General features: G+C 35.2%; 1 protein-coding gene and 1 long non-coding RNA gene across 2 annotated transcripts; one reads left to right on the top strand and one right to left on the bottom strand.

The window, feature by feature from the left end:
- The first annotated feature begins 257 nt into the window (after positions 1-257).
- LOC136248187 (probable outer membrane protein pmp20) lies at positions 258-6,315 on the top strand. The gene is made up of 2 exons (XM_066040000.1): positions 258-6,251; positions 6,301-6,315. The coding sequence occupies exons 1-2, from the start codon at positions 258-260 to the stop codon at positions 6,313-6,315; spliced, it is 6,009 nt and encodes a 2,002-aa protein (XP_065896072.1).
- A 9,091-nt stretch (positions 6,316-15,406) lies between these two features.
- Positions 15,407-15,941, bottom strand: LOC136246236 (uncharacterized). Its single transcript, XR_010696320.1, has 3 exons — positions 15,840-15,941; positions 15,637-15,783; positions 15,407-15,587 (listed from the first exon to the last, which is right to left on the bottom strand). It is a non-coding gene; the product is annotated as an uncharacterized lncRNA (long non-coding RNA).
- Between the last annotated feature and the right edge of the window lie 733 nt (positions 15,942-16,674).

Raw genomic sequence — 16,674 nt, 5'->3', positions numbered from 1 at the left:
CTCATGCGTATATATCAGGCAAAGCACTCGTGCCTATGGTATAACTATTATTTTTAACTTACTAGCTATGAAATAACAATACACATACATTATATTATGTAGCTTGTGGTTACCATTACATCATCTTTTTTTGTCTATAAATATCGTAAGGATTGGCAATAGTTGCCACTGAGATAGTCTTTAGCATGATATTCACAAGGTTGGTACTTCTTGTGCTTCTATTCCTCTTTTGGAATGTTGATCGAATCAAAAACGTTATGCCTGATCCTAGTAATGATATTGAAAATTGTTGTAGTGGTTCAGGCAGTGATATGGATGAAATTCCATGTTGTAATATCAGAAACTATACTTTCTACTCAATTGATGATGTATTGAATAATGTCACTACTAGTAACACCATTATCAACATATCAACTGATGTTGTGTTGTCTTCAAATGTGATACTTGAAGGTTTCAGTGATATTACAATAATTGGACAAGGAAATCCCACTGTGAACTGTAATGATATTGGATCAGTGAAGTTTGTATCCTGCAATAATGTCACTATTGAAGGTGTCATCTGGAAGAAGTGTGGTTTTGATAATGCTCCAGGAATTGAGTTTTACAACTCGTCTGATATAGTGCTTCAAAGTTCATTTTTCCACCACTCAGTAGGACAAACTGTTGTACTGTCAAAAATGTCAGGAAATGTGTACATTAACAATTGTCAGTTTACACATAACAAATACCACAAAGGTCATGGAGCAGCTATTTACTATACATCTAGTCCTGAACAAAGTACTCAGATACAGTTGGTAATTAACAATTGTAATTTCACTTGTAATGGACCAGCTCAAAGTGTTGTTTACATTGATAATTCAAACAATATGGTTACTAGCCATATTTCTTTACTGCAAAATTCTGCATTTATCCAAAACAATGGAGTACCTATTTACATTTCACACACCAGCCTAATTCTCAATAACAGTGTATCATTCAAGGATAATAAAGCCACTGCAGGTGGAGGTATTTATAGTAGTAACTCTATTATCAAATTTGATGACAAGTGTAATGTGAGTTTCTATAATAATTCAGTTAGAAGTAATGGTGGAGCCATCTTTCAAACTCATTCCAAAATGTTCATCACAATGAATGCTTTAGTAATGCTTACAAGGAATTCAGCATCTGGATATGGTGGTGCTATATGCACTGAGGGAAGGTCACTCTTCTCATTTGAAGATCAGTCACTAGTAATATTTGATGATAACTCAGCTGTGAGTGGAGGAGCAGTGTTTGTCAACAGGTCTGCTATCTCGATCAATGCAAGCTCAGCAGTGACATTTAGTGATAATAATGGTTTTAATGGTGGACCCGCTGTGAATCCTGATAATAATTGTGATGTATCATTTACTGGCCACTCTATAGTGACATTTACTAACAATACTTGTGTGGATAGAGGTGGAGCATTGTACTGTAATAACAACTGTCACATGACTTTTAATGGAAACTCAACTTTAACATTTAAGAACAACAATGCTGTGTTTGGAGGAGCCATATTCTCTGATCATACTAGCAAAATGTCATTTACTGACAATGTAACAATAACATTCACTAACAACACAGCAACAAATGGTGGTGCTTTAGATGCTAATAATTGTGTTGTATCATTTACTGGCCACTCTATGGTGACATTTACTAACAATACTGGCATGGACAGAGGTGGAGCATTAAACTGTAATAACAACTGTCACATGACTTTTAATGGAAATTCAACTTTAACATTTAACAACAACAATGCTATGAATGGAGGAGCTATGATGTCTTATGGTAATAGCAGTATTTTATTTGATGAGGGTACAACAGTAATGTTTAATGAAAACACAGCAATAACTGGTGGCGGTATTCATGCAGACAATTGTAATGTTTCATTCACAGGAAAATCAGCTGTAAAGTTTAGAAGTAATTATGCTAGTGGAGGAGGAGCAGTAATGATTCAATATAGTTCATATATTAAGTTTCATGGAAATTCAACTGTTAAATATAACAGCAACAAGGCTGATTTAGGAACTCTAACCTCTGCTTTTTCTTCTTATGTGCTATTTTATGAAAACACAAAGGCATTATTCACTAACAATAATGCAATATGGGGTGGAGCCATTTCTGTGCATAATTCAAAGGTTTCAATTGATGGAAATTCAAGAGTAACGTTAAGCAGAAATAAAGCCAATGATACGGGAGGCGCTATGGAATGCATCTTTAATTCTAGATTCTCATTTGCTGGCAACTCAGTGTTGACATTCAGTGACAACAGTGCTGTGTATGGAGGTGGAGCTATAGACTTATATTCTGGAGGTAACTGCTATACAAGGTTTCATGGAAACTCTGCCCTGTCATTCCATAACAACAGAGCCAGGTACGGAGGAGCCATACTCTCTGGTCGTACTAGCAAAATGTCATTTACTGACAATGTAACAATAACATTCACTAACAACAGAGCAACACATGGTAGTGTTTTAGATGCTAATAATTGTGTTGTATCATTTACTGGCCACTCTATGGTGACATTTACTAACAATACTAGTGTTGATAGAGGTGGAGCATTGTACTGTACTAACAACTGTCACATGGCTTTTAATGGAAACTCAACATTAACGTTTAACAAAAATAATGCCACCAATGGAGGAGCTATGATGCCTGATGGTAGTAGCAGAATTTCATTTGATGAGAGCACAACAGTAATGTTTAATGGAAATGTGGCCACTGACAGAGGAGGAGCTATGCACTGCAACACCAATTCTAGATTATCATTTGGTGGTAACTCATTGTTAACATTCAGTGACAACAGTGCTGTGTATGGAGGTGGAGCTATAAACTCATTCCCTGGAGGTAACTGCTACACAACATTTCATGGAAACTCAATCCTGTCATTCCATAACAACAAAGCCAGGTATGGAGGAGCCATACTCTCTGGTCGTACTAGCAAAATGTCATTTACTGACAATGTAACAATAACATTCACTAACAACACAGCAACACATGGTGGTGCTTTAGATGCTAATAATTGTGTTGTATCATTTACTGGCCACTCTATGGTGGCATTTACTAACAATACTGGTGTGGATAGAGGTGGAGCATTGTACTGTACTAACAACTGTCACATGACTTTTAATGGAAACTCAACACTAACGTTTAAAAAAAATAATGCCACCAATGGAGGAGCTATGATGCCTGATGGTAGTAGCAGAATTTCATTTGATGAGAGCACAGCAGTAATGTTTAATGGAAATGTGGCCACTGACAGAGGAGGAGCTATGCACTGCAACACCAATTCTAGATTATCATTTGGTGGTAACTCATTGTTAACATTCACTAACAACACAGCAACACAGGGTGGTGCTTTAGATGCTAATAATTGTGATGTATCATTTACTGGCCACTCTATGGTGACATTTACTAACAATACTGGTGTGGATAGAGGTGGAGCTTTGTACTGTACTAACAACTGTCACATGGCTTTTAATGGAAACTCAACATTAACGTTTAACAAAAATAATGCCACCAATGGAGGAGCTATGATGCCTGATGGTAGTAGCAGAATTTCATTTGATGAGAGCACAACAGTAATGTTTAATGGAAATGTGGCCACTGACAGAGGAGGAGCTATGCACTGCAACACCAATTCTAAATTATCATTTGGTGGCAACTCCATGTTAATGTTCAGTAACAACAGTGCTGTGTATGGAGGTGGAGCTATAGACTCATTCTCTGGAGGTAACTGCCACACAACATTTCATGGAAACTCAACTGTGTCATTCTTTAACAACAATGCCAAATATGGTGGTAGTATATTGTCTGATGTTAATAACAAAGTTTCATTCGATGAACACACAACAGTATTGTTCATTAACAATACAGCAGCACAAGGAGGTGCTTTGGATTCTCTTAGATCCAGGGTATCATTTAACAGCTACTCAAATGTGACATTTAGTAACAACATTGCTGTGGATAGTGGAGGTGCATTGTACTACATTTCCAACTCTCACATAACTTATAATGGAAAGTCAACTGTTACATTTACCAATAACACAGCCAGTTATGGAGGAGCTGTTAGTGGAGCTGATAATGCAAAACTTACCTTTGATGAACTTGTTAAAGTGAAATTCATGTTTAATAGAGCTACGTTTTTGGGAGGAGCTTTGTATACTAGTACTAACTGCTCTATAATGTTTCATGGAAATTCAACTGTCTTATTTTATGCCAATAGAGCTTCATATGGTGTTAATACTCAAATTGGCTCCAATGGTAACACCATTATAACATTCATTAATAACACAGCAATGCAACATGGTGGAGTGACACATTGTGGTGGAGCAATGTATTGTGAAGGCCATTCTGATGTCACGCTAGAAGGAAACACTTCAGTGACATTCACCAACAATACTGCTGTACATGGTGGAGCGATATACATTACCCATTCTACTGTGACAATTACAAGTGTCTCAATCATCAGTTTTATCAACAACAATGTTCCAGGCAATGGAGGTGCTTTATATTTTTCTAATAACTTTTCCATAACAATAGATTTTCATGCTAACATTTTGTGTTTGAACAACACAGCCAATCTATATGGGGGAGCTGTATATGGCAACCTTATCCAACAAGCTGATAACATGATTTTGTTTAATGCTGGTGCTAACATTAAGTTTGATAACAATATTGCCCTCACTGGTCATGATGTTTACATAGATATACCATTATCATGTGATGACAACTGTATAAATACAAGTATTGTTGGAATTGAAAAGGAAACTTTCAATCAAAGTCAGTTGTATAAACACATTATTACCTCTCCCAGAAAACTGATATTGCAACATCCAGCTATATGCATTGATGAAAATTTCACTACTTGTGGGACATATTATATAAACAACATAATGCTTGGTCAAGAAATTAGTATTGATGCCTGTGTAAGGGACTATTATGATCAACCAACTGATCCAGTGCAGTTTTTAGTGAGCAGTAATGATGATCCAAACTACTATATTATTGGTTCGAGGTTCATATCAATATCATGTAACAAACTTCATGGCATCATTGTACGTGGAAATAAAACTCGTACCAATGCAAACTTTTCAATATCAGTAACATCACATTCTGGTAGTCAATCTAACCTCGAGACAATTTCCATCAGTTTAAAAATAGAGCTTTCATCATGTTACCCTGGTTTTTATTATGACATAGATAAAGAAAGTTGTGACTGTTATAGTGATGGTGACATTGTGTCTTGTTCTGATAGTACATCATTTATCAAGAGAGGTTATTGGTTTGGAGTAGTCGGTGATAAACCAACAGTGGCAGTTTGTCCCAACAATTACTGTAACTTTACTTGCTGTGAAGCCACTAATGGATTTTATGAACTCTCACCAGTGAGAATGAATCAGTGTAGCTCACACAGATCTGGTACTGCTTGTGGTAGTTGTGAAGAAGGCTATACTCTCTCATTTGATTCTGTAGAATGTGTAAGTGTTAACCAGTGTACAACTGGACAGACAGTAATGGTAGTCACATTATCAATGATATACTGGATAGTCATAGTTATACTAGTGTTTATTGTGACATACTATCATGTTGGGATTGGTTATTTGTATGCTATTACATACTATTACAGTATGCTGGATATTTTACTGAGCCAAAATTTATACCAATCAAAAGGATTGTTTACAACTGTTACCACTTTGTCCAGTATTGTGAAAATCACTCCTCAATTTCTGGGACAGTTTTGCTTTGTAAAAGATATGAGTGGAATTGACCAACAATTCATTCATTATGTACATCCACTAGCTGTCACTACTATTGTAGCAGCAATCTGCCTATTAGCACGAGTATCATACAAGTTTTCAGCATTTATTAGCAAAGGAATTATCCATCTTATATGTTTCCTTCTGCTCTTGTCTTATACTTCTGTGACCACAACTTCATTACTGTTGTTGAGATCACTGACATTTGATAATGTGGATAAGGTTTACACTTACCTATCACCTGACATAGAATACTGGCATGGTCGTCATCTACCATATTTTACTGTAGCAGTGTTATGTACACTAGTGATTGTGATTGGTCTACCACTTCTACTGCTACTAGAGCCATTTCTTAACCACAAGATCAACTTCACCAGGATAAAACCATTACTGGATCAGTTACAAGGATGCTACAAAGATAAGTATCGTTGCTTTTCAGCTTATTACTTGATTTGTCGAGTCATTATTATTTCGGTTATAATTGGGTTTTCATCTAATAGTAACATTTTACACTATCTGGTAGCCATTATCAGTATAATGATTTCCTTTATAGTGATAATAATAGAGCCGTATTCAAGTGATGTTCTTAATAACTTTGATGTTTTGGTTTTACGATTATTTGTTTTTGTTGCTATTATACCACTGATGGACAATTTCAACCAAAATGTTTTGCTGACATTCACATTTACATTAGTGATAGTACCATTAACATTGTTTGCTACAATGGAAATGATCATGCAAGCAAAAGCTTTAAAACCAATTTTAAAATATTGTTGCAATGCAATTAAATCTGATTGCAATGTACCGATCAATAATCCTGGAGATGATGGTAGCCAAAGAAATGATGCTGCTTGCAGAGTGTAAGCTTGCTATATGCTAGTTATTTATATAATATAGTACTGGGACTCTAAAGTAAGCACCAGCCCACCAGCCTATTGTGCTTTATGCTATGTTGCAGTACTTCCTGTTATGCACACAATTGTGGTCAATATTACAGATGAGGTATAATGTCATTGCTTGATACTTCAGGTATCAGTGAGTTCTGCTCAAAACAATGCCAGAATTATAGGCAGTGCAGAATATAATATTATAGTATCCTTAATTGAAATTCAGCAAATAAATCAGTACGATTTTGTAATCAGCTAGTAATTTAACAATTTACCATAATGGCTAGCTTTTTGCTACTAGGGTTTGAAAATGATTGCTAAGGTACTGTACTCTTATATAATATTAAGACATGTTTTATCATCATAAATATTTTGATGATACATTTAATAGTGAACTTCAATTCCTTTGGGAGGATGTGTATTATGCAGCACTCTGCCATTATCCAATGTAGCTAAATTATTTATCATTAAATAAGAAGGAGATCTAGTATGTTCCTAGCTAAAATATAAAGGCAGCAGTTGTTCCTGTAAAGAATTTATGATGTGTAGCTCATTCCATTTCATTTTCATCTCCAATTTTGTAACATATAGTTGGCTATTGTGCAGAAGTGATTTTAATATCCCAGTTCAACTGTATAAAAACATATGTATACTGATAACTAGAATTAATTATTATTATTTGTGTGTGGAAGTAGTGGCTATACCTTAGGATATCTCTGGCCTTGAAGCAGCAGCAAGATATCGAGCTCTAATCTAATTAAGCTTTCTTCCTATTTAGTACACTTATTATGGCTATACATCAAGCTTCAAGAAAATTAATGAACAGTCTAAAAAGTATTAATGTATTATAAAAAGGAGAGCTGTAATTTGCAGATGCAGCTAAATAAATAATTGTTATAGCTAGTACTTCAACTAAATGTTATGCTCTGTTCCAAACACTATCATGTGATATAAAAGAATTGCATCGATGCATATATAATCAAGGGTAACATGATGATATGCTGCAATTTTGATGAAAGATAGAGTCGACGAATTTGACTAATCACTTTTATAAATTTGTCAACTTTTAAATCCATAAGTGCCTTTAAAAGTAATAGATTTATGATTTCTTCAGTTTCGCCATTGTTAAAAATTCAAAAAGCTGACTAAGTATGAATTTGCTAATTTTCCTTATGTAAACTTTCATGTCCAATAGGAAAGAATTTGAACTTGTTTCATTTGAAACAAGTTCAAATATGTAACTCATTTCTGAGTCAGTCAGTGCAAAATCCTCAATATCTCCTGGCCAATGTTTACATAGAATGCTGAGAATAATTTTTGCTAGTGCAGCACATCTACCAAAATTCACCCTGCAGTACCAACTTGACATTAGCTGAGCAATCTTGAAATACCCACACAAGTCATTGTTAGTAGCACACACTGCTCTATGATGCATACCCTACATTAATATGGTACATTAATGGTACATTAATTAACAGGTCATCACCAATTGATAACTCTGATGAGCTCAATGATTCCTCATGCATTCAAAATGCTTGTACCCAAGATGATTATGAAAGTGCTATTCATTACCGAGAATCTTTTATGGAAGTTATGGATAGTATTAAAGACTGACTTTATACTGAATATCATTCACAATAACCACACAAAACAAGCACAGTAGAATCACACTGTAACAGTTTAAAAGCATTTTAGGTAGCTGTATACTTTGCATAGCTTGTTGTGTTATAATGATTCGTTTGTTTTATGTTGAATATTTCCTGGATTGATATTAAGTATTATTTTATTTGTGCAGAAGAAAAAATAAATATTAATTAATATAAAACACTAACTAAAAGATGGCGATACTCTAATAGAATAGTCAATGGGTAATAGTGTCATTATAGGGTAAGTAAGTGTTCTATTAGTAGAGTTGCAATGTTTTTATCCCAGTTGCTGTGTCTGAAAACATGCCTTTAAGGCTTTTTTTGTGATAAATAAGCATTAATTTTAATATTTCTGAATGCCATTGAATTGGTCAGCAACTATTCCAGCACTTTTTGCTTGATACACGAGTTTAGAAATGTACGCATAGTTAAAGTAACAGCCAAACATTTAGATTGATGTATATACATTATACCACATACAATACTGTTATATTAATTACACTACACAAATGTAACCATATAGTATATATAGAGATTTCCAAATAGCTATAGCTATAAACAAAGGCTTTCTTGTGTAGAATATCATAATTACAAAGTGCATAGTTATATTCTATCACCCATTCTATTACTAGTACGCAGTTTAAAAAGTAACTAACTGAATGATACCATATTGAATAAAAGGTGTTACATTATAGTAGATTATCATCTGTTCAAGATTATTCATGTCAACAACTTTAGCCAATTAATATCCCATCAACATCATGCTTATCAGATTTCATACATAACAAGTGAGTAGGTGATAATGTGGTGCAAACAACTTCATTTTACTGAGCAGGCAAAGAGTACACCAGTGGTTATACCATAACAAAAGTGGTGGTATCAATGCTGTATACAGGTACCTGACAAAAGATTTGGTATAAGTACAATAACATGTACCACTAATAATTATTTCTTGCTTTCAGTAACTTTCATTGAAAGGAGAATACGTACAGGGCTGTGTACAGATAGTCCAACACTGCTGATCACGTAACATTTTAAATCACCAGAAGTAGCCAAACCAAAGTTACAGTGGAGAGTCAATTATCCGAACACCGATTAACTGAACAGTTGATTATCCAAACGCCTAATCGACTGTTCTATTACAGTATTTTGTCAACAAGTGTATGCTCTATAAGAGTAATTGAGAAACGTTCTGTTGTATATACTACTGTTGGATGGCTGATTTTGTTTTTTTATATTGTACAAACACCCTCCCACACATTAGTTCGGATAATCGACTTGAAAATTTTACCAGGCCTGTGAAAATAGGGCATGTGGGCACGTAAAATTTACCTACTTTTCCAAACTTCTAAGCAATTAATTTTCAGTTAGTATCAAGCATTTAATTGACATTATATTCCAACTCATAGAATGCAAATATTCTGTTTCAGCAATACAGTATAACAGGTATTCCTATTGAATGTGTACTGAATGTGTGCAATCATTTTACAGCCAACTTTAACTGATTTCAGCATCTAGTAATGAAACATGAACAGAGTCATTATTATATTGTGTAAATTAAATGTTACCTAATTTGACAAAACAAGGCTTCCACACACATCCAATTCTCTGACTTTAACCAACTTTATCTTGACTAGTCAGCAAGCTATTGACCTAAACTTTTCACACAATTCTTCCTTAGCATGGTACAATACCAGGTCAAAATTTGAAACTAATGGCGTACTCCTACAAAGAATTAAGGTGCTTCAAAGTTATAGAAGTGGATGTGTGTGGAAAGCCTTGTTTTGTCAAATTCGGTCACAAATGGTGATTTGAGGATAACACTGTGCAGTTAGCCTGACTAACTCAGATAAATTAATTCTGGTTTCTTGTTTCCCATCAAAAATAAAATATTGTGATTTTCATTTGGGTATTCATTACTGGAGAAAAAACACTGTAATAGCAGGAATCTAGTTAGCTAAATTTTCATGAGGTGATGCTAACAGTTTACTGCCTTTCTTGACTAACGGTTTGTATAGTCTTCTATGTTGCTAAAATAGTCAGCACCATGCTGCAGTACCTATTCATGTCATAAGTAATAAAATTTGAGGCAGTAGGCACAACATGAAGATCAGGAGTAAGCTTCATAGACTACAATATGTTGGACTTAATGTCAATGATGCATGTTCTAACAAAGCAAAAACATAATGTGATTGGTCCTGCAAATATGGAGCATGTGGACACATAAAGTTTGCTTATTTTTCAAACTTTGAGAACTCATAACTTTGTATGGCTACATACTATAGCCATGCAATTAAGACCCTTCATTCTAACTTTAATTGGCTTCTCAATACAAGTTACAGAATGAAATTATTCTATTTCAGTACACTGATATGACCTGTTCTGTATCTGTTCCTGAAAGGTTGCATAACCCAACCAGGTAGTAAACAAGAGGGAGTATGGGTGTGTCTGTGTATGTGTATGTGGGTGGGTGGATGGATGGATGGATATGTGTGTATTGGGCTAGTTTACTATAAACCTTCATTGCACAATGTTAACCTTTCAACTACTGTAGTATGATAATTGACACTTCAATTATTAACAAAGCTGATCCATTTTAATGCAACATTGTGTTAACAACTTGTGAATGTGTAAATCAATTCCTGTTTGCAGCTTCTCATGTTTCTGATTGTAGTTGTCTGAAATTTCAGTATTATTTTGCTCTGATAGCCAACTTCTCTTCTTGTATTGAAATTTTCATATGTGACCAGGTCTGAGAAAATACTATTAGGCATGTTGACTGTCTTGCAGTGCACATGGAGCAGCTGCTTGAAAACCGGAGGACTTATTAGAGAATTCCAGTATGTGCCAATGACATTTTCCCATTGCCAATTCCAGTATCTGTTTTCTAAAGTTGTTATCCACTGTGTAGCTTGCAAAACATCTGTGCAGACCCCTGTTTCAAGCAATAGCATCAGGTGGCATCTTGGCTTGACACATACACATATAATTCAATCTCGTGATTATCATCAGGGTTATATAGTCACCTAGAAGTCATTAATTTTGGGGGAAGTCACAACGCTGCAGCTGTGGAGTTGCTATAGTATGAGTTTAAACTACCTGATCAATGAAATATCTCATATAACATGTTGAGTGTATTTTAAGCACTGGATAACAGTTCCATGTACCGGTATCTAATGAGAATTGTTTACAGTAGTTGTATACAGTATAGCAGTTCTAAAATTTCAGGATCCACAACATTGATACTTGACCCAGACAATGATGAAATTTCAGTATCTGCAACATTGGTACTTTAGCTAGTCAACAATGAAATTTCAGAACAGACACAATTGCAAGGGTATGCATAACAGTAAACAGATTCTGAAATATCAGAACTTTCAAAAAGTGCACCTTTGTACATGTGAAGGTTTTACTACTGTATAGCACTAATTAACATTTTAATCAGTCATTTTTATTTAATCTACAATTAACACATTTTATGGTTATACTCAACATTTTATTTTACTATCACTGCAAATATTGCATCTATGTTTAAAGGTACTCATAGGCAGCTTTCCTGCCATGTACTCCCAAGTTATCTTTCAGAATAGTGCTGCTTTACAATGATCATTCCATGTAGAAGTCGGGGACTGAGTGTGGTAAATGTGATATGTACTGATGATCCACATACAAGGACCTTCCCATTTCTACTACTGATGATCACCTATCAGAATCTTTGCATTAGAAACATGCCTCAGATATTATGAAGAAACATATAACTATGTTTACATTAATCTGTGCTTTTGTAGCTTGTGTACTGTATTGCAAACTTCAGCAACAGCTTCAGTGTTAAAAGGACATGGCCAAGAAAAGTTGAAGTTGCTGGTTATCCCTTACAAAAGCTTTGTTATGAGGATACAACTGTTACAACACCATGTTAAACAGCAACTAAAAGAGCTGATATTTGGTGTGACTAATAATGAACCAAACTATATCATAGCTATAGGTACCAGTCTGTTATAATTAGTCTCAAATTTTTACCTATTGTGCTTTTGAGCAGTGCTCAAAATAACAATGTATAGTATATGTGACCAGGCCTGCGAAAATAGGGCATGTGGGCACATTAAAATTGCCTGCTTTTTCACACTTTGATTTGTTATAACTTTGTATTCCATTACTGCTTGGCCATGAAATTTTCAGTTTATTATCAATGTTAGTTGCCTTTAATATACAAGTTACAGAATAAACATAATCCATCCCAGCACTGAGATATGGTATGTTATGTGTCAGGGTGTAGTTTGCGCCCACATGCCCTATTTTTGCAGGCCGTCTCTTTACAAGTCAAAACTAATTACGGTTCCTTCTGTAATTCCATCCACTTTACGCTTCATTAGTACTAGTTATAGCATGGGTAGCAGTGAAATTTGGGATAAATATCACGAGTATTGTATTTGAAATTTACCATTTCCAATACAACAAGAGTGGTATTTATCCCAAGTTTCACTGCTACCCATGCTATTCCCAGTTAATACCATACTCGCTGCATATGCTGCATTAGCTTTGCTATGCACGCAATTTGTCACTATGTATTAAACACGCGTCGACACTAATTGGCGATACATTGTTAACATAAATTCTAGCCAATGAAATTGCAATCACAACTTTTTCACTGCTGTCAGTGAAATATGGGATAAATTTCACTGCTACTATTGAGACTTTTGTACGGGCAGTGAAACAGGTATGGTATTAAAAAGGAATATTGCACACAACGACTTGAATCTCTGGAATTCTCAATGAAACAACAATTCGTTATGTACACAATCCCATGTAGAAAACATATTTTTGGGCAGTGTAATGGGATGGTCATTTGGTTACTTTTAAAACAATGATGTGGATGCAAAAGGTTCTAAAATATAATAATATTACTAGGGACCAGTTGCATAATGAGCACAATAGGTGCACGTGCTTGAAGGCATTGATAGCATAATAGGCAGAACACTTGTACATACCATAAATTCTTGCTTATCAAAATACATATCACAGAAAAAATATTGATATACTCTAATAGAACAGTCAGAGAATAGACAGAGTGCTGACTGTTCTATTAGAGTATATCACTCTATTCTGTAACATGTATTTGACAAGCAAGGATTTAGAGTCTGTGCTTCAGCAACCTATGCATCTATCAATGTCATGCCCCACCCCCAGGCAGGGTGGGGGAAATACAGGGGATTTGACAAAGTCTAGTGTCAAATTCCCCAGTACTGGGGCTAAGGAACTTGTCCAAACCCCACTATGTCCCCACCTCAATAGAGCAGTTTCTATAGGGATTTGATTTACCTATTAAAATAATTTTTGGTTTAGGGTGGGACAAGATCTAGATGTCAAATCCCCAGTAGAAGATGTATAGTGCGCCAAGGCATGTAATTCCAAAATTTTGTTTTGATGATAATTTCAGATCAATAACAGATATCTTAATTCTGTTTTTTGTACATCATTATGTTCATATATTACTACTTATTTGTATAGCTGTTGTTATGGTAACAACCACAAAAATGTCGCAATTTACATATCAGTGATTTTTGAAACTAGTCCTCCATACTTCTGAGTTTTGCTAAACAATTGTGGTTCATGAAAGCTCTCATTGAGTCAAAGAATTCTTGTTGAACAGATTTGGAAAATTTGCTTTTACAGGGAAGTTATACCCATTATTCCAATTTTCATAGGTTTTTGAAAAAATGAAACTTGTTTCACATGCTTATAAATTTTTATGAATACTCATTGTTTTCTTGAAGAAGATTGGCTAGACGAAAACTTGTGTAGAACAAATTCTAATTTTTCTATTTAGTTTTTGTTTTATAACTGTGAAAAGTCAATTTATGGCTTCGGCAATGAAATTTATCAAATACCACTGTTTATAAACATGCATGCTGCAGCAATTCAGACAAGAATAAACAATATAAAGTAGTATAACATAGTATACTAATGAGTATGACATAGTATACTAATGAGTATGACATAGTATAGTAATGAGTATGACATAAATGTATAAAAACACTGGTAGAACATACCTAACTAATTTTATTTAAAAACAGTGGGTGAGTAGGTTGAATATTTTTGGAAGTTCATGCCTTGGTGCACTATATGGGGACTTCCGGGGTTTGGGAAATGGGGCTTGACATTGATAGGTGCATTACTATTTCCTCATATAGTGCAGATTTACTAGAAAAACATGGGAACTGAGGTATAATTATTCAGCAAAATTTGAGCATATAATGAGCATTAATTGGGCTAAATTTTGAGCAGTGCAGCATAATAGGTAAAAATGATAATGAGCATAATTGGAGGGGTCCCTAATTCAATCAAGCATGTACACTACTCCGGAAGTTATATAGTGTGATAGAATTTATGATACTCATCTTGCCTCTGATTATTGTGGATTACACCAGAATATTATAGCAGCTTATTATTTGCAGACAATTACGTTAGTATATGCTATAATAAATTATAGTGTACATGGTTTCTTCACGCTGCTCCATTAGAAAATTTTATTGCTCCTTGATAAAAGTGTGACAAAATAAACACAAGAATTGATAATTAAATAATTATTATTATGCAAGTGAGCCACACAAAGATGCTATAGTGTGATGCAATCTTTCATGTCTGATAACTTTTGAGTTTTGGTCATGCAATATTAACATCTGGCTTTATAATGTAAGCTATATGTGACCGGGCCTGCGAAAACAGGGCGTGTGGGCACAAACTACACCCTGTCACACTACATGTTATTGGAACAACATATTTGCATTCTGTAATTTGCATCATAAAGCAAATTAAATGCTTACTATTACTTGAAAATTGCATTGCAATAGCTTAATGGTATAAAAAGTTATGTGTGATGGAAGTTTGAAAAAGTTGGCAAAAACCATGTGTCCTCGTGCCCTATTTTTGCAGGCCCAGTCACATATAGTCCACCCCAGTACTGAGTCTACCTATCTGTGATAGAGTGTAGTTTGTATTAACATTCCCTGTTTTTGTCAGGGGCGTAGCTAGCCAGACGGTGGTGGGGGGCACCCCCCACAAAACACTTGGCATTGTTCGTAATTGCACAAAAGGCTAATGACCCAATGATGGGCTAGCCAACATATGGTGTAGTATTATTACAGCTTATGTAACTAGCTACATAACTACTTCATTACTGATTGCTACCAGTTATCACTCAATGGAAATATTTTCGTAGAGCATCATCGCACGTGCCACAACTGTACTCCAACAAATTCGCCCACAATCCAGTAGAACTATATTGTGAATATTTTAGTACAAATACAATGTGTCACAGTTACTTACGTCAGCCACAGTCTGTGTTGCAGTCCTAGCACACTGGCATAGTATGACGAGCTCACTCACTTCAGCCGGCGAAATTCAAACGCCATGTATTGGCACGAAATCCCAACCTTTCAGAATTTGTAAGCTTGTGACGGATCATCTGACTGGCTGACAAAGTGGAAAAAATTAAACTAGTAGTGGTATGCCAGACTAGTAGCTATCACCTCGTAGGTTTGTAGCATCATTGCATATCACTTGTCACTTCTGAGTTTCGACTTGAGTTGCGACTCTTGCGAAGTCACTTTGAGCGGGTCATCTGTCTTTAGATTCGAAAAATGCACTATCACGTGAGTAGTGTAGGCTAAATATAGAATTGTGTCTAATATTTTCGTTCGGTGAGGCCTAGTGTCTAAACGGGGAACCCCTGGGGATTCGGGAATACTTTTTTAGCGAATCGTTTTATTAATTGCTTGTAATGTATGCTTGTTCAGGGCACAGCTGAAAAACAGCTTTTGCTGATGCTGTCTCCCTGTTTAAATAACATCGCGCAAGAAATCATCGTATTATTATCACCATTCACAAACGAGTTGAATGTTGTGTGCACTCGCGTAGTAGCGCACAAACAGTAATTTGGGATGCGTGTTACTGGAAAGCTTGTGACGGAAGTTTAAAAAAACACCACTTAGTGACGGGGGGAGGGGGGAGCAAATGCCTCCCCTTGCCCCCTCTTGGCTATGCCACTGGTTTTTGTACACCAGATTACAATTATAATTCCTGTAAGTATATAGCTATGTCAAAAAAGCAACTGCTTGAGATGCTTATCATTTGAAATAAAAGTTTGCATTAGATAGAAGCAATTGATAAGGCTGAGATGCCATCCAGTATAGCTAATCATTGAATCTATCATATTCGAGCAATTATATTGTGTCCATTGTTTGCAGTAGATCTATAGTCATAGAGATAGTGCCAGTGCTAAGCTCACAAAATTAAGAAATTAAAAGTGTCTAGTGACAGTACAGTTTGTATGCATGGGTATATTCTCTCCCATAAAATAGTACA

Source organism: Dysidea avara, chromosome 2, assembly GCF_963678975.1.
Source record: "Dysidea avara chromosome 2, odDysAvar1.4, whole genome shotgun sequence".
Lineage (NCBI taxonomy): Eukaryota > Metazoa > Porifera > Demospongiae > Dictyoceratida > Dysideidae > Dysidea > Dysidea avara.
Note: the sequence above shows the minus strand (reverse complement) of the source record. Positions and strands in the feature narration are given on the sequence as shown.

Coding starts and splice junctions, on each gene's coding strand:
- LOC136248187 (XM_066040000.1), top strand. CDS start 258: ATGCCTGATCCTAGTAATGATATTGAAAATTGTTGTAGTGGTTCAGGC.